This window comes from Gallus gallus, chromosome Z (assembly GCF_016699485.2).
Source record: "Gallus gallus isolate bGalGal1 chromosome Z, bGalGal1.mat.broiler.GRCg7b, whole genome shotgun sequence".
NCBI classification, from domain to species: Eukaryota; Metazoa; Chordata; class Aves; order Galliformes; family Phasianidae; genus Gallus; species Gallus gallus.
Genome location: NC_052572.1, coordinates 46,085,141 through 46,110,341, shown reverse-complemented (window position 1 = coordinate 46,110,341; position 25,201 = coordinate 46,085,141). Strand labels below are relative to the sequence as shown.

The 25,201-nt window shown below is 38.9% G+C and overlaps 1 protein-coding gene across 3 annotated transcripts in view; it reads left to right on the top strand.

Annotated features, from left to right (window-relative positions):
- The window catches only part of ADAMTS19 (ADAM metallopeptidase with thrombospondin type 1 motif, 19), a 161,706-nt gene that overhangs the window by 46,185 nt on the left and 90,320 nt on the right, over positions 1–25,201 (top strand). For 2 of the 3 annotated variants that reach the window (XR_001464795.4, XM_413968.8), the window contains exons 4-7: positions 4,682–4,854; positions 5,763–5,846; positions 6,695–6,852; positions 21,388–21,431. Coding sequence is in view for 2 of the 3 variants with exons in the window: in XM_413968.8 (XP_413968.4) it covers positions 4,682–4,854; positions 5,763–5,846; positions 6,695–6,852; positions 21,388–21,431 (459 nt within the window). In the remaining variant the exon portion in view is untranslated. The remainder of the gene's footprint in view (positions 1–4,681; positions 4,855–5,762; positions 5,847–6,694; positions 6,853–21,387; positions 21,432–25,201) is intronic. The other variant, XM_004949266.5, reaches the window with a different exon arrangement.

Below are 25,201 nucleotides of genomic sequence, written 5' to 3'. Positions count from 1 at the left end.
GCCTAGCTGACTTCTGGAAGTCCCTCCTAGTCTGAACTGTTCTGTGGCCTATGGAACTAGAACTGTTGTCCATTTCCTATGGTAGCTGGATAGATGTGACCGATTTTTCCTAGTTGGGAAGTACTGTTGTTCTTATAATTAGTCTTCCATCCAAAGATTGAAATGAAAGAAAAAAGATACCGGCAGAAGTTCAAATAATAAAAAGATGGTCGTTCTTATGAAATTCTTATGATCATCATTAATGATAATAGGGGAATTAAAGCACGTGTGCCTGCATGTGGTTAAGGATGAGAGAAACAGAAAACAAAAAGTGTGCATTATGTGTGTGCTTGCATAAAACAAACATGAGAGAGGCTTCTGCTATATAACAATCCATGGTATGTATGAAAATGAATAAAGATGCAGACTCATCTGTAAGGAAATTATTTTTCTGTCATTTTCATTAACAGTCAGCCTTTCACTTTCTCTTGTCCTCTAAAATGGAAAAGTCAGCTTATTCTGTTCCAGTAATCTTGTGCCCAAGGCTCTGACTTAGTGCAAATAGTCTGTCAACAGAGATTCAAATATTTGTTTGAAGTAGGTTTCGTTATGTCTTCTACCAGTCTGGAATTTGAAAATAGCTTAAACTATGCATAACTGATTAGCATTTTCTGGCATAACCTTATTTCCAGGAGGCTTTAAATGCCCGCAGTTTCTAACTAGTTCTGTTATCCTAGCAAGACTAGTCCTTGCCTTCGATGTTACAAGTTGAGTTACGTAGTGGAGCTGCAGTAAGCTATATTGATAAAAGTGTTGTCTATGCTAGGAGCAGTTTGCTGATGTGACAATACTTAGCATCACTAACATCATCAGAAAATTCATGATATGGGTACAGCCTTAAAGTGGATTGCAGAAAGGAGAGAATAAAAAAACGAAAACAACAACAACAAAAAACTTCTAAAGCAATATTTGAGAATTTTAAACCAAATCCTCAAGTAAGTAGGTTAATGAAGATAAAACAGCAGATTTGTGGAGCACTCTGATGCTCTGATACTCAGATTTTACATAGCTGCCTTGGAGAGAATGGTAGCTGTCCGACACAATGTAGTTATTGTCTTTCATATGCTTACTTCTCAGCAATATCTTACAACAGGATCTCTTGCTTCTGCAGTACTGGTATGTCAGAGTAGGTGCTATGGGACAGGTATTTTTTGCTGCTGGTTTTAAGCCAAATTGATCTCAAAGACTGGCTACATATCAAGCAAATATATATTGCCAATGATGAATTGTGATTGTTAGAAGGAATGAATGTCTTTGCTGGAGGTGCTGATGGATCACTATATAGTATATACAATGCCTTTTCATGCAGAACTAGGGGAGGCTGTCAATGAAGGTATTGTTTGTTGTCTGTAACTCTTGTGGTCTGTACTGAAAGATACTGCATAGCCAAAGTTGTTCAAGGAGAGCAAAGAAATTGGTTTTGTGAATGGGCTATTTTTTTCTTGCTAATTGGTGGAGAGAGGGAATAGGATGAGAATGAGAATGAAAACATTTTGTTTCTGAATTTGTGGGAATGTATGTGTCTTTTCACTGAACTTGTGTATGATTTACTAACTTACACAAGCCAGTTGCACATACACAGATCTCAAACTCTGCACCTTTCTGTAGCACATGGTCCACAATACCTTTCAAATCAAAACAGTTCACTGATCTGTTGCACAGGATTCATGAGACAAGCAGTTGCTATTGGAGCAAAGTTCTGCATTGAGAAACTATGCACTTTTCCTTCTGCCTAGTATGAAGCTCTTGTTCAAGCCTGAAGTTGTTTGTGCAGTGTAGCTTGGTCATGGCAAAAGTACTCTAGGGAGAAAAAATAATCTCAAATGGTTGTTCTGTTTCACACAAACTGATGAGTGAGAGTGCTTGCACAAGATACAGTAGATAAGAATTTTGAATCTTTTCTGTATTTAAGAGACTGGAAGCCTCTTCTTTTACTTCCCTGCTCTGACAATAAGCAATATTCAGTTATTCTGAGTTACAATCAGACTGTGCTCATAAAGTCATGCTATTTTTGTAGGAAAAATTCAGCAAGCTTTGCTGGACCAAAAGCGGAAGTTTGACTTAGTGGGATGAAGAATGGACTGTCAGCTGTGATAGCTGTGTTAATTCTTGCTCTAAATGCAGTTTCCATCCAAAGTCATGAAATAAAATGCATAAATAATCTTATTTGTAGATCTAGATTTTTGAGATTGCGCTAGAGGATACTGGTGCTGCTTGAGTTGTTGCTTTCCATTACATTCTTCGGAATACTGCAACTTCTGTATGGTTAATGCATCCCTTTTCTTTTCCCTAAGAAAAGAAATCCTGGGTGTTGATGGTAGTGAGTTCTTTTATTTGTGCCAGACTTGAGTGTATTCAGGAAATACTCTTGTGCCTGAGGGCTGGCAAGTGTCTCAGAGTCCTGCAGTCGTGACTTCTTCATAATGTCAGCTCAGATAATTCTGAGCAATCTGTTGCTTCTGTGGCTGAATTTTCAGGATTATTATTTATTTATTTTTGAGAAGGGGAGGTTATAATTTTGTTGCTATTTTTTTCCTCTATAGGCTATTGAATGTCAAATGTTTCTAGAATTCTTGGCTGGGGTACTGGAGTATTTCTAGATTTCATTTCAGTCCCAGATTGTGAGTTTAAGTAATAAATTGATATGAAATCTTAATGTTCTTTATAATTGCACTGAAAGTCAAAGTCTTACTCATCACAGTGTTCTGGTAACATTTATTTTTTATTTTTCCTGAGTAATTTAGTTTATAAACTGAATTTCTGCATCTTTACATCCAGGAAGCAGTGCATTTTTTTTTTCCAGTTAATCTGACTTTTATCATTTTACTGAATGCAATGTCAGTATAGATTATTTTTTTTTACAGGAGTTGTTATCTCTTATGCAGTATATGTTCACTAATGAGCAATTCTTAGTTATTTTTGCCTGTTTACAAATATGTGAATAATCGAGTATTTTTACCTAAAACCTGTTTGGTCTGTTAGGTGGAAGTAATCACAGTAGTTGTTTGGATGCCACTGCTACCAAAATCAGCAATTATATTTACTTAAAATTCTAGAGGAAGAGCTAAAATTTTTGCATAAATGAGATCTCACATGATGGGGAATTTTGCCAGCAATATGGGAAAGGCTGACTGACCAAGAACAGATCTTCCTTTGATCTGTTAACCCAACAGATATCTGAGGAAACGAGGGACACTGCCCCTTGCAGCCAGCTTGTCTGTGGAACTGAGCAGTCTTCTCATCCACAACAACCCTAAAAAAATAGAGGATACAGCAGTTGCTGGGACTGTGGTGCATTTAGCAAAATACTGTTTTAAATAGTGGGCTGCTTACTGTCAGTTCTGAAAAAAATTAGATCTATAGCTAAAATATTAGAGAAGTATATTAGCAAACTTCTCAGAACTTCCATGCTGATACTAAATTAAAGCTTTTCAACCAATAGCTGCTGTTAGTGAGAAAGAAGTGAATGATGAATAAATAATGTTTTTGGAAGCTGTACTGGAATCAGTCACTGTTCCTAGAAGGAAGATGGTTTTGATCAGATGGCTCATGACAAATCTTCTCTAACCCAAATGAATTTACTATTTAAACTCAGAGCCTTAGCCTACTCATGCAGCCTTTAATGCTTGTGTAGTAAGTCATAGTTGTACTGCTTGTAGGGTGTGTTTTCTTGGCACAAGTATGGATACTTGATACTACCGTTTCATTAAAAACTAGTCTCAAAAGTATGAAAAAAACAAGTATGGTGTTTTGTTTTGTGCACTAGGCTCTAGATCCAGCCAGCAAACACAAGTATAGCAAGGAGCTAGCTATCCATATAAGACTAAGCAAGCTGATTGAAGGATCAAAAGGTGGGAGGTTAAAATTTGGATTGTTTATGGATTTTTCTAGTAGGAGAATTTTTAGAAGGAAAACCCATTCTATTTAGGAAATCAAAACCCAAGTCTTTATTTATTTCTGGAGATCATATGCTTTTTTAAAAAAATAAAAATTCAGCTACTTATAGTGACAGCAGCAATGACTTTGAAATCCTGTTAGTGCGGCTTTAAAAAAAACAAACAAAACAAAACACAAAAAAGCAACCATATTTTATCCTACCTATTCTTGACATCACTCATCTGGAATAATCTCTTCTTTCATCTCTACAAATCAGTGAATTGTTCTGTGTATTTTCTTGGGACTCAGTTTGTGACAAATCTGTATTCATCATCTATTATGCTGAGATACATGGACTGTATCAAGATGTTTTCTCTATGATTTATGCAGATGAACAGTTAATGATTTGTCAGCCTCAGTGAGACTACTTTTCTGTTAAACAGAATATTAATTTAGCTCTATCTTATAAAGCAAACAAGGAGGCACTTAGTATTTTGTAAGTATGTCATGTAGTGGGATGCAAAGAATCTGACTGTCTTTATCTGAGCAGCTGAATGACAATCTTGTTGCCCATGTGTGAACTAATATTCAGGCCATCAGTCTGAGCCTAATTGCACTGGCAGTGCTAAATAAGCATGTATTGGCATTCATGAGTATTACACTGCACATAATCAGTGTGATGCTCTCATTACAGGCAGCAAATCCTTAAGGTACCTGAGGTGTACTTTGAAAGATGAATTCTCCAAGCAGTGTTTTTGTGTTACAGATAAAAGAAAGTCCAAGCATCAGAAAGTATCAGAAAGTGGAAGAGGAAAACGATACTCTTACAAATTACCTCAAGAGTACAATATAGAAACAGTTGTGGTAGCAGATCCGGCTATGGTTTTGTATCATGGAACAGATGCTGCCAGAAGATTTATTCTGACCATCTTAAACATGGTAGGAAATTTAAAATTCATTTTGGCTTTTGCCACCAGTGCATGCATAATGAACTGGTTTCATTGCTCCTTTGTATTATTCTGACAGAGAACCTGCAAAGAGCACATGACCATTAGCAGGCTGTCAAGATTTAATACATATATTTTGCAACATAAAACCATGATGCTGCACATCAGTTTGTACCATCTGGTCTTATATCTTCAGTGATGAAACCAGAAAATGGGATCTGAACAAGGTGATTTTCTGGTTAGAAGGTCATGATATTATTGGAAAGCTGGGGTACTGCGTGGTTTCTTATGATCTGTACTTGCTTTGCAAATACAACTTTGTTGTTTAGAAGGATTATGTGATCATCACAGTGGATAAGAAAAAAAAGTTAAGGCACTGAGTTGATTACAACCCCTCCCAGCTGTTGCTGCACTGCATAAAGTGTAGCAAAAACTAGAATCTGTCACATACAAGGAAAGAATGTTCTGAAAAAGGAGCATAAACTGAGGAATAAAAAAAAAAAACAACCAAAAATATTTTGCATGAGAGGAAGGGTTATTGCCATGATCTTGCATTTGAATGAGTAAGAATTTTCATGTGAATAACTTTATATGCATTTGCAAGTACGTGGAGAAATTTGCTAAACTTCATACAGTGGTTATGACCATTGTCAGTGTGAAAGATTCTTTCTTGTTCTCCCAGAAGCAATATTGCCTAATAACAAAATATATTAGCTTTAGGCTTTGTTGAAGTCATGGAAAATAAAAGCAACCTCACTACAATATTAGAATTTTTTTGTTCCTCTGAGTTTTGATGTTTTTAGTCCACAATGTGTTGTGTTCAAAACAAGTGCCTGTTTTGTTTGTTTGTTTGTTTTTGTTTGTTCGTTTTTTTTTTTTTTTACCATTTTTTTTCCTTAGGTTTTTAACCTTTTCCAGCACAAGAGCCTTGGACTACAAGTTAATCTTCGTGTTACTAAGCTCGTCCTCCTTCATGAGACTCCAGTAAGTATGTATCACCTTTGTCTTAGTCCGCAGAGGACAATCCTACTTCAGCTTGTTGCTCTGTGGAGGCTCATAATATTCATCTACTTTAACGGCCAACAGCTTTTCTTAGTTAGCTTTTGTGCATTTATTTATGTATTATTTACAGTGCTTGACAGCCCCGGTAAAGATCAAGTTTTTGCTATCTGTTTGCTGCATATATTGAGATTCTTATGCTTGCAGATAAGTTAAAAAAAAAAAAATTTCCTACAGAAACCAAGTATTTCTTTACAGAATCTGCTTATATCTGCATTTTGCATGTTCACATAACTCAATGACAAACTCTTTTAAACCTGGTGGATGGCATGAGTGTTAATGTTATTTGTCAGACAACTAGTCAACAAATGAAAGGTGCTGTGATATCTTGTCATTTCTATGAAATATTATGGGAATCCTTTCATATTTTAATTAGTTCACAAGAAAAAGAGATCTCCCTGTGTTTCAAATTTTAAAATATTATGTTTTTCCAGTGAAAAAGAAAGCATTTTGTACACTCGCAGCAAGTGAAGTCTCATTTTATGTTCAAATTTTGCATCTTCACTATTTTTTTCTTCTCAATCAGTAGTGAAAAGTTGTTGAGTAAAGGTGGCAGGATTTTAGGTGAACAGATCATCTGTACTCATCTCAATACAGTGTCTTCATCTGCATGTTTAACGTGGAAGGGTAGCATCAAATTTAGAAGCAGAAACTTTCATGCATGCTCTGTGCCATGAAAAGGAGTATGCTTTTGCAAATTCAGTCAAACAGAAAGTCTTCAATTATATTGTACAGAATCACAATTTTAACAGAATTAATATTTTCATTTCTAGGCAGATATGTACATTGGACATCATGGGGAAAAAATGCTGGAAAGCTTTTGTAAATGGCAGCATGAAGAGTTTGGCAAGAAGAATGATATACACTTAGAAATGTCAACAAGCTGGGGAGAAGACATGTCGTCAGTTGATGCAGCTATACTTATCACAAGGTATTGTTATAGAAGGATGAACGTTAAAAAATAAGGAATGGCAGAGTGTGAACATTATGGATCAAGAATTGATTAAAAGAGTTGACAGATGATCAACACAGACTTTAGTTTTGAATGAGAAAGAGTAAAACTTGAGGCATCTTTCCAGAATTAGAAAATGGAAGTTAATTGAAAGTCTTTTTAGAGGCTGAAATGTTGAGAAAAAGATGGTGTTAAAGAGGTGGAAGACAATAGATGCATCTGAAATTACAAAGTCACTCTCCTGTTTCTTCTTTGACTGTAGATTAGATGCTTCTTTCTATGTGTATTTGAGAGGCAGCAGACACAGGCCAGCAGATACATTTGTTCAAACATTTGTAGGCAAAAGAAGTTCTTGGATGATCAAAGGGGACTTCAGGGCTCTGGGAGGACTTTTGGTGGGATCAGGAGCACAAGTTGTGTTGTCCTCTGTCCTCTCAGTTGGTGACTGGGATATGCACAAAAGGAGGAGGGTGGACATGCTGAATGAATGACTTTGTGAATGATGTTGTACTCAGGGCTTTGGGTACTATGGCTTCGGATGTAGCCTTGAGAAAGGGGGAATGCTGACGGCGAATGGGAGCTGACTAACTAGAAGGGCCACAAACATTCTTGAGAACAAGTTGACTGGGCTGGTTAGCAGGGCTTTAAACTAGATATGATGGGGGAAGGGGGTGTACTGGGTGACGGAGAAGTGTGTGGGAACGCTGTCACACTGGGAGGCGGTAGGGGAAAACCCCAGACTTGTCCTGGAGGTATTAGGGAGGGCTCCTCTGACAAGGCAACGAGGCCAATAGCCAAACTGAAGTGCCTCTATACCAGTGCATGCAGCATGGGAAATAAACAGGAGGAGCTAGAAACAGTGGTACAAATGGGAAAGTATGATCTAATTGCTATCATGGAAACATGGTGGGATGAATCCCATGATTGGAATATCCTGATTGAGGACTACAGGCTTTTCAGAAGGGATAGGCAGGGTAGGAAGGGTGGCGGGAGTTGCCCTCCATGTTAGAAAGTGGATAGGTTGCGAAGAGCTGTGTCTGAGGAACAGCCACAGTCAGGTCGAGAGCTTGTGGGTAAAAATCAAGGATCAGTCCAGTAAAGGGCATTCAGTGGTTGGGGTCTGCTACAGGCCATCTGATCACCAGGAGGCTGTTGATGAGGCATTCTTGCTTCAGCTGCAGGAGGTGTCACACTTGTGGGCTCTTGTCCTGATGGGGGATTTCAACAACCCGGATATCTGCTGGGATAGTGGCATGGTGGGTGGCAGACAATCCAGGAGATTCCTGGAGTCTGTTGAGGACAACTTCCTGGTCCAGGTAATAGATGGACCAACCCGAGGTGAAGCCTTACTGGACCTCGTGATCACTAATGAAGAGGAGAGCGTTAGAGAGGTTAAGATTGGAGGCAGTCTGGTCTGTAGTGCCCGTGCCTTGGTGGAGTTTTGTGATCTTGAAGAATGCAGGCCTGGAAAAAAGCAGAGCTAGGACCCTGTGCTTTAGGAGAGCAAAATTCCGGCTGCTTAAGGAACTGCTGAGTGGGATCCCTTGGGAAACTGTCCTGAAGGACATGGGTACAGAACAGAGCTGGTAGCTCTTTAAGGACACCCTTCTGAGAGCGCAATGGCTCTCCATCCCCCAGGAGAAGAAGTCGAGAAGGGGAGGCAGGCGACCATTGTGGCTGTGCAAGGACCTGCAGCTTAAACTGAGGGAAAAGGGGGAAATGTACAGAAAGTGGAAGCAGGGCTGTTGTCTGTGTGTGTAGAGATAGCATCAGGAAAGCCAAGGCGCAGATGGAGCTGAACTTGGCGAGGGATGTGAAAGATAACAAGAAGGGGTTCTACAGGTACATAGGCAGGAAGAGACAGGCCACGGAGACTGTTTCCTCTGTGATGAAAGGTAATGGGGAGCTGGCTTCCTCAGAAATAGAAAGAGCTGAGGTCTTTGCCTCAGTCTTCACAGGTGGCCAGGCTTCCCCCATCTGCCAGGACCATGAGCCTCTAGGTGAGGGTGTGGGGAGAGATGTTTCTGTCCCACTGTAACTGTGGAACAAGTCTGAGTCCTCCTCATGAAATTGAATGTGTATAAATCCGTGGGGTCGGATGATATCCATCCTAGGGTTCTGAAAGAGATGGCTGATGTGGTTGTTGAGCTACTCTCCATCATATTTGAAAAATCATAGCTGTCTGGTGAAGTCCCCAGTGACTGGAAAGAGGGAAACATTACTCCCATTTTTAAGAAAGGGAGAAAGGAAGACCTGGGAACTACAGGCCGGTGAGTCTCACCTCTGTGCCTGGGAAGATCATGGAGCAGATCTTCCTAGAAGCTATGTTAAGGCACATACAAGACAAAGAGGTGATTTGAGACAGCCAGCAAGGACAGGTCATGCCTGACCAAACTGGTGGCCTTCTATGATGGAGTTACGGCTTCGGTGGACAAGGGAAGGGCAATGGATGTCATCTACCTGGACTTCTACAAGGCCTTTAACATGGTCCCTCACCGCATCCTTCTCTCTACATTGGAGAGGTATGGATTTGAAAGATGGACTGTTCAATGGATTAGGAATTGGCTGGCTGGAGGCAGCCAAAGGGTTGTGATGAATGGTTCTGTGTCAGGGTGGAGGCCGGTCACAAGCAGTGTCCCTCGGGGGTTGGTCTTGGGACCGGTGTTATTCAACATCCTCATCAGTGACATAGACAATGGCATTGAGTGCACCCTCAGCAAGTTTGCAGATGACACCAAGCTGAGTGGTGCAGTTGATACATTGGAGGGAAGGGAAACCATCCAGAGGGACCTGGGCAGGCTGGAGAAGTGGGCCCGTGAAAACCTAGTGAGGTTCAGTAAGGCCAAGTGCAGGGTGCATTCAGAGGCATTCAAGGCCAGGCTGGATGTGGCTCTCTGGGCAGCCTGGTCTAGTGGCTGGTGACCCTGCACATAGTAGGGGGGTTGAAACTCGATGATCATTGTGGTCTTTTTCAACCCAGGCCATTCTATGATTCTATGATATGATGAAAAAATAAAAGCATATCTAGAGGATTCAGAACTGGATCAACATGACATTTATCACATCAGTATTTTATATTTCTTTGTAATGGATCTAGAACAAGTATGTCTTACTGTGTGCTCTGTGAACAGTACACACTTTCCTGACACAGAAGTGTGACCTCAGATCTGTCATTCATTATAACACTATCAGACAGCTCACATATTCAGATGGGCACCTGCTTCCAGCTTACCTTTTTCGTCCCAGGCATGTATTCTTTAGGCCCTCCATGATGGCACAGGAAGATGCATCGATTGAACAGTGCACAGCCATTTTCCAGAGAGAAGGAGAGAATGATGATTCAGCTGGTCTAGGGTTGGGCAATTGAGCCCAACCATTTTTACAATGGAGCTTGAACTGGATGACCTTTGGATGTCCCTTCCAAATAAGCTTTATCTATTTGTATATATTAAATTACTTCTGTGCCATGACACAAGTTGGTGGCATGGTATCCAAAAATTGTGTGTATATATGGCCTTACACTTCTAATGCAGGACAGTGTCACTGGAAGTTATATACATTTTGTAAATTAGGTTACATTTTAAGTACTCCAATATCTAAATTTCAGTTGTCCAAAGCAGAAAAAGGCTTCTGTAAATTTTCTAGTTTTGGAGAACAAATTGCATGCTAAAAGCAGAGGATGCTGAAATCCAGATTGTCTGCAAACACAAGTTTTTTTTTTTTTTTTTTTTTTTTTAGTATTTTTGTGGCTTACTGCCCTACCTTTCCTTAAGAAAAAACACACCCTTCGCTTGTAACTTGTTCCCTACTACTTATCACTGTTCTGTCTGCATCATGGATTGTTGTTTGAGGATCAGTTTTTACACACTTCACACTTCCACACTTCATTCAGGTTTATTTGAACTGCCCTGAAAGACACAAGAGGAAATAAAACCAGATAATACTATCTGTAATAAAATTTCCATTGATTCATTAGAAAATATCTCTGGGATGTCAGACTGGAGGGGGATTTGTCAGACCCCAACTAATTTTATAGCAGTGAGTGTGCTGATGGGGAAAGAGTCTAGATGGCAAAGAAAAAGTCTGAGTAGCAGGAAAGAGTGAATTATGCCAAGGCATGAAGAATAGCCAAGTATCATAAGTTGGGCCTTGGGTTGATGAACGGGAATAAAGGGAAGAAGAGCTTTTTGCATCTCAATGTACTCTTTGACAGTCCAAAAATAATTGAGCAATTGTATACTACTGGAAGCATGTGTTGCTGAGTGACCTCTCATCTGTCCCTTGACTCTTGAATCAGTTTCAGTATCTGCATCTTCTACAGCAGCTTGGAGAAGCACTGAATCCTTCAAAGCAAACCACTGGTACTGCCAGGAGAGTGAAAATTTCTATGCCGTAGTTTGACCAAATTGGCTGTTGTCCCACATCTGATCTTCAAATCTGTAGTCTAAGCTTAATGGGAAAATACATAGAATTAGACAGATGTTTCAGTTTGTTGTCCAAGGCTGCACTTCTTAACGTGGGAGATGTGTTTCAACAGCAAGGTACTACGAATTAAAGAATTTAACACCTCCTTCCTCTCATTTGTCATTCATACCCTTATGAACCTTCATGAGAAGAGTCAGGAGAATTCTGAATTCTGGCAAATGAGTTAAAATCTGGTCTTAGTTAAAGCAGTCAAGAGACAGTAGCTTAGAGATGTATTCAGCTTACAATACGTTTGATCAGAGAGCTTTTTAAGTTTCATACTAAGTGGTAAAAAACTTCTAACTTTCGGAAAGTTTAATCATACTTTTAAGACACACTTTTCTGGTGTTCTTGGTAATAATGGTATTCTGATTTGCATTTCCTATGTTTATCTGTTTTAAAAAGATTTTCTTTGAAGTATATGCTGATTAATGTTAAGGAAATTAAAGCCGAGAATGGGGAAGTGATTGGTTCGAGATCAGATAGTAAGTCAATACTGTAGCCAGGAATTGGAGATCTGTTCTGACATTTTTTTCAATGGTTTTATTCTCCAGACTATACTACCTACCATCTCAGAGCTGCTTTAGCTGTTAATAAATCATATCAGTGTGGTTTGCTGACTGTGGGAATGTTTTGCTAATCCAGGCTCCCTCTGCACATCATCAGTTTTATGGTATAGCTAACCCCATACGTGGCTACATTTGTGTGTTTTGTTAATTCAGAGAGTATTATTCTGTTTTACAGTCACAGAACAAGCTCCTTTGTCATAACTTAAAAAACAGCTTTGGACAACAGACTTACCTTATTGAGAAAAGTAATTTTGTTTAGGGAGATGAACACCGATTTCTTGGTATTTTTTCAAGTAAAAATGGACATTTTTAATTTCCAAACATATTCTGTGGTAGACCTGCTAAAACTTACCAACACCTCCTTTTTGTTTAGCATGGTAATAGAGCAAGCAAGAGTGCTTTGAAAAGGCTTCACTGTGCTCACACATGCCAGTTGTTTCTGGTAGCCGGAAGAGTTAGAAATATGGTCTTGATTATCACTATTTTGCAGAACTAATACTTAATGCAAAATGTAAAGAGCATAACGTATATGTAATAAAGACTTCTATTCAACAAAGAGCCATCATAGCCATTTCATGAAAAAGGTTCTCTTCCAGACTTATTTTAACACTTGTTCTGTAAAACTGAAAGCAAAGCCCATTTCTGCCCACAAACGTTCCCATTCTCTGCTGCCCCGGCAGGCTAGAATAGTACCTGTGAGTACACTAGTAATTTGATCATTTTACTTCACTATAGTTCTGTTTGACCCCCTCAGACTTTGTTTAGTTTCCCTTTAAATTTACTTATTCTGGTGAAATAATGTCATATTTAAAATATGGTGTCAAAATAAAAGGAAGACAGAAAGATGAAGTTTGCAAATTGTATTTAGATATAATCAGGAAGGCCTGATAGAAGGAGTATGTGAGAATTCAGATAGAAATGGTTTTAAGGACTCTTTTGGTAAAACAGTTGGAGAGCTGTAAATTAACACTATTACTTTAGAGATATACGTATCATAAAGTATTTTTCTCTGGAAAAAAAGAAAGAAAGTAGAGTAGTTGGGTTGGAAGGGACTTACAAATATGAGTGCAATAGCCTGACCTCACTTAAAGGCTAACCAAAAGGTAAAACCTATTATTAAAAGCATTTTCCAGATGCATTTCCAAAAAAGTATTTTCCAAATGCACTGTGGGCAATGACAGACATAGGGCATGAACTACCTTGCTAGGAAACCTGTTTCAATGACTCACTACCCTCAGAATAAAGAGAAAATAAATCTCATTTTAAGTAACAAAAGTCCACAGTGAAGTCTTTCCAGAGCCTGTCTCAGCCTTTCTTTGGAGGAGAGGTACTCTAGTCTGCTGATCATCTTCTTGGCCCTCCTCTGGACCCTTTCTGACAGCTTTCTTGCCTCAGGGTCCTCAAACCTGGATGGAATACTCCAGATGGGGCCTCATGATGGTAGAGAGGGACAATAACCTCCTTCACTCTGCTGTCCACCCCTCTTTTGATGCAGCACAGGATATACTTGGCTTTCTGGGCTGCAAGTGCATGCATACTGCTGGCTCACACTGAACTTTTTTCCCCAAATCTTTCTATGCAGGGCTGCTTTCAAGGAGGTCTTCTCTCAGTCTGTACTCATGTCTGGGACTCTCCTACCCAAGTGCAACAGCTTGTGCTTGGCCCTGCTGAACCTCATTAAGTTCACTCAGGCATACTTTTAAAGCTTGTTCATGTCCCTTTGCCAACTCCCTCAGATCCCTGGGATGCATGTCCTTGAGTCACATAGACTTGTACATGTTCAGTTTCATCAAGTGGTCTTGAGCCTGCTCTTCTCTTACAGTGTGAGGGATTTTTCTTCCCCAACTGTTACCTGGAGGTTCAGAGACTTGAGAGACATGAGAAGCCCGACTGCCAATGAAGACTGAGGGAAAGAACTTCTTGAGTACCTCAGCCTTCTCTAGTGTTTGTCGTTGCCAGTTTTCCCTTCTCTGTTCCCTTGAATCCTATTACTGGTTACCAGAGAGAAGAGATTAGCACCTCTACTTCTGCTCTCCCTTGTGAGGAAGACATAGGCAGCCATGAGGTTTCCTCTTATTCTCCTCTAGGCTGAATTAACTAAGTGACTTCATCTGCTCCTCTTAAGTCTTGCCGTATAGACCCTTCACCATCTTTGGAGCTCTGCTTTGGAAATCTCTGTTAATTCCTTCTTATCACGTGCTACCCAAACTTACATACAGATCTTATGATGAGGCTGTACCAATGCAGAGCAGAGTGGGACACCCCTTTCTTCTCCCTGTGGCAGTGCTGGGCCTGATGAACCCCAGGGTATGGTTGACCCTTAGGGCTTCCAGGGCATGCTGCTGACTCAGATTCAACTTGCTGACAGTCAGAACCCATCACTTTCTGCAGGGCTGCTCTCCAACCTCTCATCACTGAGTCTGCACATATAGCCAGGGTTGCTCTGTTCCTGGTGCAGAACCTGGCATATGCTCTTTTTAAGCTTTGTGTTGTTGGTGATTGCCCAGCCTTCCAGTTTATCAAGACCTCTCTGCAAGGCCTCTCCACTTTTAAGGGAATCAACAGCTTAGTGTAAACACAACAGTTTAGTGTAATCTGCAAACTTACTTGGTATACTTTCAAGTCCTGTATCCAAGTCATTTCAGAAAACATCTAGAATAAACTGGCCCTAAAATGGAACTCTTCCTTCATCCACACTGTGGGTAACACTATCGTAGAAGGAGATCAAATTACTAAGGCAGAACTTTCCCCTGATGAACCCGTGTTGACTATGTCTGATAACAACTTTGTCAAATGCCTTTAAATATCCTCCAGGACAATCTTTTCCACAACTTTTCCAGTGACTGGGCTAGACAAACAGGTCTATTGTTTCCTGGGCCTTCTTTTGTGCCATGTAGTCATGTATAAAGTTGGCTAACTGCTGGTCAGGAGAGAATTCCACAGACTCCCACAACTCCAGTAAATTGTTGAGAGGAGTTCAGCTATAATGTTCTCTAATTCTTCCTGCACCCTGCAGTATATCACTTTAGGCCCTATGGACTTAAGAATATTGAGCTAATACAACTTATAATTGTTCTCTTACAATTTTGAACACAAATGGAAATTTACTTCTCCATTAGTCGTGGTCCTCCACATCGGACAACTGTGCAACTGAGGATCTACCATTGATATTAAATACTGAGGCAACAGGAAACGTTAAATGCCTCAATCTTTTTTTTTTTAACCCCCCTTACATGTTAGGTGATCATCTGCATCAAGTATCAGTGGAAAGTTTTTGTTTGACCTCTTGCTGTTGTGTCCTGGTTTCAGCTGGGATGTAGTTAATTTTTCTTCACAGTTTGTGGCGTGATGACTTTAGGAGAAAAAACAAAATTGCTAACACACCAATATTTTAGTTGTTGCTGAGTTGCTCTACACAGAACCAAGGACATTTCATCTTATTGTACTGTCGTACTAGTGAAGAGGCTGGAGGGGCATGAAGAGCTGGGAGGAGACAGAACCAGGACAGCTGACCTAAACTAGACAAGGAGATATTCTATATTGCATATTATCATGTGAGAAACTATTACAGTGGGGAGTTGGCTAAGGGACTCAGCCACTGTCTGGGGACTGGCTGGGCATCTATGAGTGGGTGGTGAGCAATTGAGTTGTCATCATTGCTTTGTGAATATATATATTTATGTATGTACGTATGTACAAGCACTACTCCAAAAGTAATGCCTCCTATTTTATTATGTGTGTCCATGACTTGAGAGGCGGATGTTGGTGTCCATGACATCAGAGGTGCATGTTGGTAGTAAGGCAGTAGAGACTGAATCTTCTCACCATTATTCTGTGATATTTTGTTGGCATGTGACAGGAGGCAGCAGAGGAGTGGTCTGACAAAATAGTGTCTTACATGGAAGTTTGTATAAGTTATTGGTGCTATTATTCCTCCATGAGGAAGAAATAGAAATCAGTGACATTGATAGGCACTTGCTGAATGTTTATGGAGCCCAGACAATGGATTTGAGCTCAGTGAGGCAGTGGGTGGTGTGTTTCAGCTGTGGCAACAGCCCTGTGAAAGATAAGCCATTTTCTGGATAGCCTTGCACAGCTGTCATATTGTGAAATGAAGAGCTTCTCAATCAACTCATCTACATGAACCAGCAGATTACAGTCAGGGAACTGTCTAAAAAGCTGAATGCTGGCTTCAGTTTGCTTGAAATGATGCTGGTAATCTTGGAATATTGCAGAGTTTGCCTCAGGTGGGTCCAGCAAATACTCACACAGGAACAGAAATAACACCATGACATCATATTCAAATTTATTAGAACCTATTGAACCAATCCAAGACTGAAGGCAACAATTTCCTGATATGCATCATTACTGATGATGAGATGTGGTGTCATCACTACAAACCTGAGTCAAAAAAAGAGTCCATGGACATGTGAATTCCTAATCTAAGCAAAAGGTCAAGACATAGCTGTCATCAGATAAAGTGATGTTCATGGCCTTCTGGGATAGGGAAGGAGTAATCTTTCTGGATTTCCTAGAACCTGGATAAACTATCAAGTCTGACTCTGGTATCATGATGCTGATTAAGCTTGAAGGCTTGAACTTGCAGAGCCAGGCCAGAGAAGACAACCATTCTATTGCAACACAAGCACTTAGCATCATACCAATTTGAAGACCTTGGAATACACTGCCAATCTTGGCTGGACTGTCCTATCACACCCACTGCATATTCTAGATTTGATGCCTTCTGATTTCCATCTGTTTGGTCGAATGAAAAATGGACCATGTGGGCAACATTTTCCTGGCAGTGACTCTGTCACAGCAACTTTGAAATAGTGGGTCACCTCTACTGGTACAGATTTTTGCAAGCACAACATGCAGGTTCTCATCCATTGCTTGTGGAAATGCATGGCTAATGGTGGTGACTATGCTGAAAATAGTATTTGGCAGCTTAGAATTTGCTGTATCAAATGATGTTATTGTTCTCTTTTAATCTTTTGTAGTTTCCATGAAAATAAAGAGGAGGCATTACTTTCAGAGTGATCTATGTATAATTATCATTACTGTTATTTTTTCTTTTCCATTTCTTAGTAAATAGCTTTTATGTCAACTCACAAGTTCTACTTTGCTTTTATTTTTATTGGTTCTCACTCCCATCCCACTGGGAGGTGAGGGAGTGGATGAACAGGTGTGTGGTGCTTTGCTGCCTGCTGGATTAATCTACAATGTGCTGACAAGACTGAAAAAGCCTTCTTTGTTGTCTGACTCTACAGCAGCCACTGTCAATACATGATCTCACTTCCAGAGATCATGTATTTTTTTTTTCTGCCTTAGTTCCAAAAACAGTTCCCTTTATACCAAGGCTGATCTTCTGCCTTACTTGCCTGACTTGCAGTGCAATAGGTTTGCCTGTTTCTGGGCTTAAAAAAGGTACTTTTCAAAAAGCAAACATCTAAACCTTCTGGAGCAGATTCCCAGGGGACGCTTCTAACTTCCTTGCTAAGAAGCTCCAAGTTTGCCCAGAATGGCAACTCTACTGACCCTTTTTCTCCTTGCAACAAAAAATTTTGAGGTCAGCTTTTTCAAACTCACTGTGGCCAATTGAGCTGCCTACCATCACCTCTCCACAAGGCCTTTCCCTATTCTCAAACAACAGATCTAGAAGGTCCTTTTCCTAATTGTCTCGCTTAGTGCCTGTGACAGGACAATATTCTTTAGGAATTTCCTAGACTTATTTGTTGCAGCAACATGAGATTCCCAACTTATATCTCAGAATTTGAAATCTCTCATAAGAGTGAGGGCAACTGATCCTGAATTTCCCTTAACTACCCATAGAATATCTTATCCGTGGCATTGTGCTGAGTGGGCAGTTAATGGTAAGCCGCCATGATTACTTGTGCTTTGCAGTCCACCCCCATAATCCTCACCCAGAAACTCTCTATTGTGACATCCTAAACAGCAAGGTCTTAACTCTCCCTTATATACAGAACAACACATCTACCATTCCTACCCTGTCTGTTCATCCTAAACAGCTGGTAGCCCTCCATCCCAGCTCTCCAGTCATAGAACTTCTTCCATCAAGTCCCACTGATGCCAATGATATCAAAGGGAAAGAACCAAATCTTCCAATACATCCTGTTTGTTCCTTGTACGTTGTGCATTAATAAACACTAGAGAACATCATCATGCTACTTGCTTTTGAAGTTAAGGTGTGCAACTGCACAGAGATAAGCCCTGAGTTTAATGACCATTGAGATTTTATTATTGGTTGCTATGGAGGAGGGAATCCACAGATGTTTTCTGTTCTGTATGCTATGGCTGAAATTAAGGCAAGAAAAGCTCTTGCCTTACATCTTGCATCTACAGTTTCTCTGTCTGATGTCTGAGTTACTAGATAGTCAAATCTTGGAAGTGTAGAAAAAAAGATGCAAGAGTGAAGCAGAACATCATTTCACTTTAAAATTAGTTATGATGTCTAGTATTTTCCCCTAATTTTTAATTATTGGATACTGTGGGTTTTTTTTTTTTTTTCCTAAGTTCAAGATGTTTGAGTATGTGACACTGATAAACCTTGTAATAACACATTTGAGGAAAATCTGCATGATTTACCTGGTTCCATCGGTATGTTCTTTAGAGCTGTAGTACCCTGGTAACATTTGTTCCATTTTGCAATGTCTTTCACCCTTACAGATTTGTTATGTACCTCTACGTGAAACTAAACTTAATTTTAAAACTTGGTTATGTAATGTAAGTCTCCAGGACTAAATTTCAGATTTTAGTAGTGAATAGGAAAGCTAGACAGTCTTGAAAAAAATAAACAAAATAAAGGAAATTAACTGTGTTCTGAAATAGACTATTGCCATTTTAATTTACTATTAATTTACCGTTTAATTTATTAAAATTTTATCTTATTTTTCATCTCTGTTGCTTCAGCTTTCAACCAGGGATCTCTGTACCATTTGCAGCTAAGGAGCTATTTGAAAGCTTCTCCCTGTGTAAATATTTGTAGACTGTGATCAAGTCACAACTCATCTTTCTCTTAAATTAACAGTTTCTCAGACATGTAATCATTCTTTTAGCTCTTTCCACACGTTTCCTTTTTTAACAGGTTGTAAGCACCAAAATTGGACACAGCAGTGTGCAGACAGTTGTGCTGGTACCACATCTGATATTTTCCTACATTTTTATCCAATGATACTATTCACTCTTTTGAAGTAAACTGCCACTGCCATAATGGAACTCTGGATGCATAGGTTAATCATAGATGGATTCAGGCAAGAAGGAAAAACAAAACAAAGACACCTTATTAAGTATCTGAGACCGGAGCTATTACATAAGCAGAAACCTCTTGGATATTGGTAGATTTAAAATGTCAAATGATCTTTTAAATTTCAGGTATACTCTTTTTTTTTTTTTTTAAACTTCATTACAACAGTTATTATTTATGGTAGTTGAATGACTATGGGTGGAAGATAATCTGTGGCCTTAGATCGTCTCTGCACGTGTTCTCTTGCTTCATCAGAAGTGCCATATTTCTAACCATTCTGTCATGTTGTTTAAGAACACAGTAAGTCCGTTGTATCACACAGCATAGAACAAAGGGAACTGTGTTAAAGCCCAATGCATTAATGCAATTTGTTGCAGGTTTGGTAATATAAAAGAACTTCCCTGTGTGTCTGATTGTAGTTTCTTCTTCATGACTTCAGACTCCATTTCCAAAGCTCATCTAAATGGATTCCCACATCTTCTTTATCACTTAGTATAAATATTTGTTTCTATCATAATTTGTTTCTAGCACTGCTGTTTTGCTTTTCTATTCAGTAATTTTCTGTCAGTGGTGACTAGAGAATAAAAAGCTATAATCACATGTCTCTAACTGCATGGACTTTAACAAGTGCCAAAAATTTACCAGTCTCCTAGGATGGTTTTTGAGCCTACATCACTCTGTGACAGTAGCCTGTGGGAAACAAACAAACAAAAATCTCTTGGAGTAGCTGCATTTGTAAAAGTGGTAATTATCACCACTCTTCTCTTGTGTCTCAAACCCCAAACAATTCCTAGGAGCAAACATTTAGTTACTGGAAAATAAATACACATATAAGATGTTTTTGAAAGAGAAAGATCCTTAATTACTGGTTCTGTTCAACAAAAAAGTAAAATGAGAGGTTGAGAAGTGAGGTGCAGTCTAATTCATATTGATGGCTAACTTCACTGACTTCCAACTTAACTTTTTATTCTTAAGCCTTTAACAACAATAGCTATTAAGGAATGTATTACAGATACTTAACAATGATCAGTATACTCACATGAAATACTTCCTAGATATAAAAAAATGAATATGATTATTCACACAAAGATATTTAATAACTTAAGTAATACTGAAACAGGAAATATCTCTATTGGATATGTCTTTCCACAGTGTATCTCAGGTATCAGTTAGTTTCTACTTATAAATACTGCTGCTTACCATAGATAAAAGTATGTTTGTCTGTGAGTGCTTATGTGTGCTTATGCCTATCTTTACCTGTATCTATCTATATTTATATATCTAGATTCATAGACAGAATATAAAAAAGGAGTATCTCCAACCAATAATGGCCTGTGCAGAAATCGAGAGTAAGGGGGGAGAATATTCTTTATATGAGTACATGTCAGAACCAGAATAAATTTCAGATAAGTAGATAGCACTTTTAGTAGATGTTGTAAGTAGTGTGTTGTTTTTTTTCTCTATGTTCCTGCACACCTTTAAGTTTTGGGTTTTTTTGTATATAACTTCATTACTTCTCTCAGAGAACAGGTAAAATAGGTGTGAATTTAAAATGAATTCCGAGCACATATTGTTTAAAGCAGGGCTAAGATATTTATTCTACTTGATGCAATTATGCGGTCTTATTTGTAGTTCTGTGGATGGACTAAAGATGGTATTGGTGACAGTCTTTTCCCAGAGAGTTTATTTTAAATCTTCCACTATTAAATGGATGCCCTGGCAGAAATGCTTTGCCAATATGCACTTGTATCACATTTCCTTTTAGTCTTGATAACTTTCAGCCCCCAAAACTTTTTTACTCTGACTTTAATCCTGGATTAAAATGCTGGTTTTGGATCTGATATTAAGCATCACAGATATTTTCATTTCATGTGCAAGATAACATTTGCAAATTTCTGAAGACTAACTTTAGACTTGCTATATTTCAGAAAACTGAAATGGGTAAAAAAAAAAAAGCAGAAACTATGTATAATGCAAATTAAATATATGGTACATATTTTGTCACCTGACTACTCTTAAATCTCTTCTGAGAATATACTGAATAGAAGTGTTCTGGGTAATCCTGGCCTTTGCTTCACCACACTCTTTGTTGGGATAACAGTGTTCTGTGTTTATTCATTGAGCCATATGAAGTATTTGTAAATAGGTCACACAGTCATTATAGGACTGAAAACTTGGCTTACTTAACATTTTTCTTTTTTCCACCCTCAATTCTAGGAAGGATTTCTGTGTACATAAAGACGAACCATGTGATACTGTTGGTAAGTAAATAAACATGAGAAGCTGTGTGTATAGACCATGTCATAAAATGAGTGTTAGATAAATACATATGTGAAGCTACAGTATGTCACCAGCATCTTTGGTGGGTAGCCGTAACTAGGTAAAATGCAGATGTCTGAAGTACTAAGAATAGTTTGTTAGATATATGCAAATAGTTCAATACACAATACTTTGTTGTATAACCCTCTAACTAAATAATGTTAAAGTATAGTATTTCTATCTCATTTTTTTAACGTACTCCTCATATATTTTTTCTTTTCAAACTCATTCACAATTTAATAAGAGATGGTAGTATTCTTAATTGACAATCACAATCAAAAGGAGAAAGTATATGATGCTTTCTAATGCAGTGGATTTATCTTTGCTGAGAGTGTGTAGATTTTTTCTATAGTAATGTACTTGAATAATGCAGTGTTTATAAACTATGTAACTGTTCAGAAACACACAGGAAATGTACTATTTTGCAAGGCATCTTCTGGTATCTACAGTTAAAATGGGCACTAGATGCACTGAGGTTTTCTGTCAATGTAATTAACACCTTTTGGGAAGACGTATTTTCAGTATAAATGTATGGTGGAAAAGGCAATTCAGACTTAGTACTGGTTAAAAACACTAGATGAAGCATGCCATGGCACATTTTTATCCTAGAATTTCATTTGGCTCGTACGAAACTTTATCAGTTTTGTCTGTAAATACAAGTATTCAGAACCTAAATTGTTTTGATAAGATTAAAATTTTATGGATGGCAGTAATGGACTATTAACTATTTTCTTGCTTGTCACCCCTCATAGACAGGTGAGAAGCAGATTTTTTTCTTTCCTTATTTAATTCTTTTTTAATCATCCCAAGTCTATGCTATGGATATCAATTAAAAATCTCTCTAAATAAGGAATTGAATGTTTCTTGTGTCCACTACTGATTAAAAATGCATAGTGTTATTCCACAGATTGGTGTCTTGCTCTTAGGTGAATTTTCTGTGAGTGCTTGATGCACATAGATCAGTTTTTTTTGTCCTATAAGTGGAAAAAAGCCTCTTTCCATTTGAGATAAATGATCTGGCTAGGAAAGTCTTCAGCAACTCATGCTGAAGATTTAAGTTGAGTATTAAGTTGAATATTTAATTATTTAAGTTATTTAAGTTGAAGATCAAATCTGGATTACTTGCAGTTTATCTAAATCAGATTAAGTGAATGTATTCAAAGGAATTTCTATGAGAAATACTTCTTCTTTATTTGAACCTTGGAGCAAATAGAATCACCATTTATCATCAAAGTTGTCCCTGGAGTTGTAAAGTTGTCAGCTAAGGTGAACAGATTAAAGTATGTGTTAAAGCTGTACAATTCCCAGCTGTCCAGAGCTTGGAAAAAATCCCCCAAGCAACAATAACAGCAACAAACAAACCAAACCAACCCAGAGGAAAAAAAAAAAAAAAAAAAAAAAAAGGAAACACCAAAATACAAACTCTAACTCTTGCGTACTAAATAAAAAAAAAATATATAAGGCAATTCTGTATGAAATGTTAGCATAACTGTGAATGTGTGTGAGTCACATAAAGTGTTCTTTGTAGCATTTTGTACAAACCAGAAGTGAAATTGATCGGAAAGGGGCATTACAGGACAGATGTCAATATTGGAGAGGGATGTAACATTGAATTGTAATCATTCTCTTTGATGGGTACTAAAGAGAAAAATATAGTTTTTTGTATTTATTCATTAAACCCAAGACACAGTTTTCAAACTGGATATGAGTATCCACTTAAGTGCCAGTATTCTGGTTTTTACATATATATGTGGCAAATACATTTCTCTGTGTTTTCTGTCTTCTGCTCAAAGTAGAGATCTTATGCGCTCTTCATTTAGTAATTTTTCATTGTCTCATAGAAGAGTGATTTATATGATGATTTAATGACTTAAAGTTAACATGAAGGAAGAACTGTGTAGACCAGAACAAAAAAAATAAAAATGTGTCTAAACCTTCATTGTATCATATATTATTCTTTGAAACAAAATATGAGAAGTTAATCTTCCAAATATTTTTACAAAAAGGCATTTCGGAAGATTGAGGGTTTTTTTCTTATTGGTAGAAAGTTTGACTGGAATGTATCTGAGATTTTACATTCTTATCCGGAAAAAAGTTGTGACTATCTTGATGATCAAACATAAAATGTATTAACACTTAGTATTTGATAATTTTGAAAAGTAGACAGAAATACAAGGATTAGTTTGAAATTTTATTAAATTTTACAAAATGTGTTGGAGTTTCAAAAGCCGAATATTTTTACTTTCTGCCTCTGAGAGATTTAATAACATAGAATCATAGAGTGGTTTGGTTGGGAGGGACCTTTAAGATCATCGAGTTTAAACCCCTCACTATATACAGGGGCACCTACCACTAGACCAGGACATTCAAAGCCCCATCCAGCCTGGCCTTGAATGGTTCTAGGCATCCACAGTATCACTGGCCAACCTATTCCAGTATCTCACCACCCTCACAGAAAAGAATTTCTTCCTTATATCTACCCTCTTCCATGTTAAAACAATTTCCCCTTGTCCTGCCACTGAATGCCCTTACAAAAATCCCTCCTCGGCTTTCCTGAAGGCCCCCTTTGGGTACTGAAAGGCCACTGTAAGGTCCCCATGGAGCTTTCTCTTCTCTACCCTGAGTGTCCTCAGCTCTCTCAGTCTGACTTCATAGGGGAGGTGCTCCAGATCTCTCATCATCTTCATGTGCCTCTTTGGACTCACTCCAAGAGATTGATGTCCTAGCTCTGGGGGCCCCAGAACTGGATGCTGTTCTCCAGGTGGGGTCTCACAAGAGCAGAATACAGGGGCAGAATCACCTCCCTCAATCTGCTGGTCACACTTCTCTCGATGCAACCCACAATACAGTTGGCCTTCTGGGCTGCAAGTGCACATTGCCTGCTCGTGCTGAATCATTCATAACCATAACTCCCAAATCCTTCTTCTCCTCAGGGCTGCTCTCAAGCCATTCTCTGCCCAACCTGTGTGTGTGCTTGGGATTGCCCCAGCCTGGCTGCAGGACCTTACACTTAGCCTTGTTGAACTTCATGGGGTTGGAATGGGCCCACCTCTCAAGCCTGTGCAGGTTCCTCCGGAGAGCATCCCTTCCCTTTAGCATGTCAGCTGCACCACTCAGCATGGTGTCATCTGCAAACTTGCTGAGGGTGCACTCAATCCCACTGTCCACGTCGCCTATGAAGACCTTAAATAACACCGGTCCCAGCACCGATCTCTGAGGAGCACCACTCGTTACAGGTCTCTGTGTGAACACTGAGTTGTTGATCACAACTCTCAGAGTGCAATCATCTGTCCAATTCCTTACCCAGCAAGTGGTCCACCCATCAAGTCCATTTTTCTCCCATTTGGCAACCAGAATGCTTTGCACAAGACCAGGTAGATGACATCAGTTGCTCTTCCCTTATCCACTGACGCTGTAACTCCATCATAAAAGGCCACCAAGCTTGTCAGGCATGACTTGTCTTTAGTGAAGTCTTTAGTTGGTTACCACCTATCACCTCATCTTTATTTTCCACGTGCCGTAGTAGGGCCTTCAGGAGGATCTGCTCCGTGATCTTGCCAGGCACAGAGGTGAGACTGACTGGCTTGTAGTTCCCTGGATCTCCTTTTTTTCCCCTTCTTGAAAATGGGGATATATTTCCCCTTTTCCCATCAGTGGGAACTTCACCAGACTGCCATGACTTTTCAAATGTGATGGATAGCAGCTTGGCAAC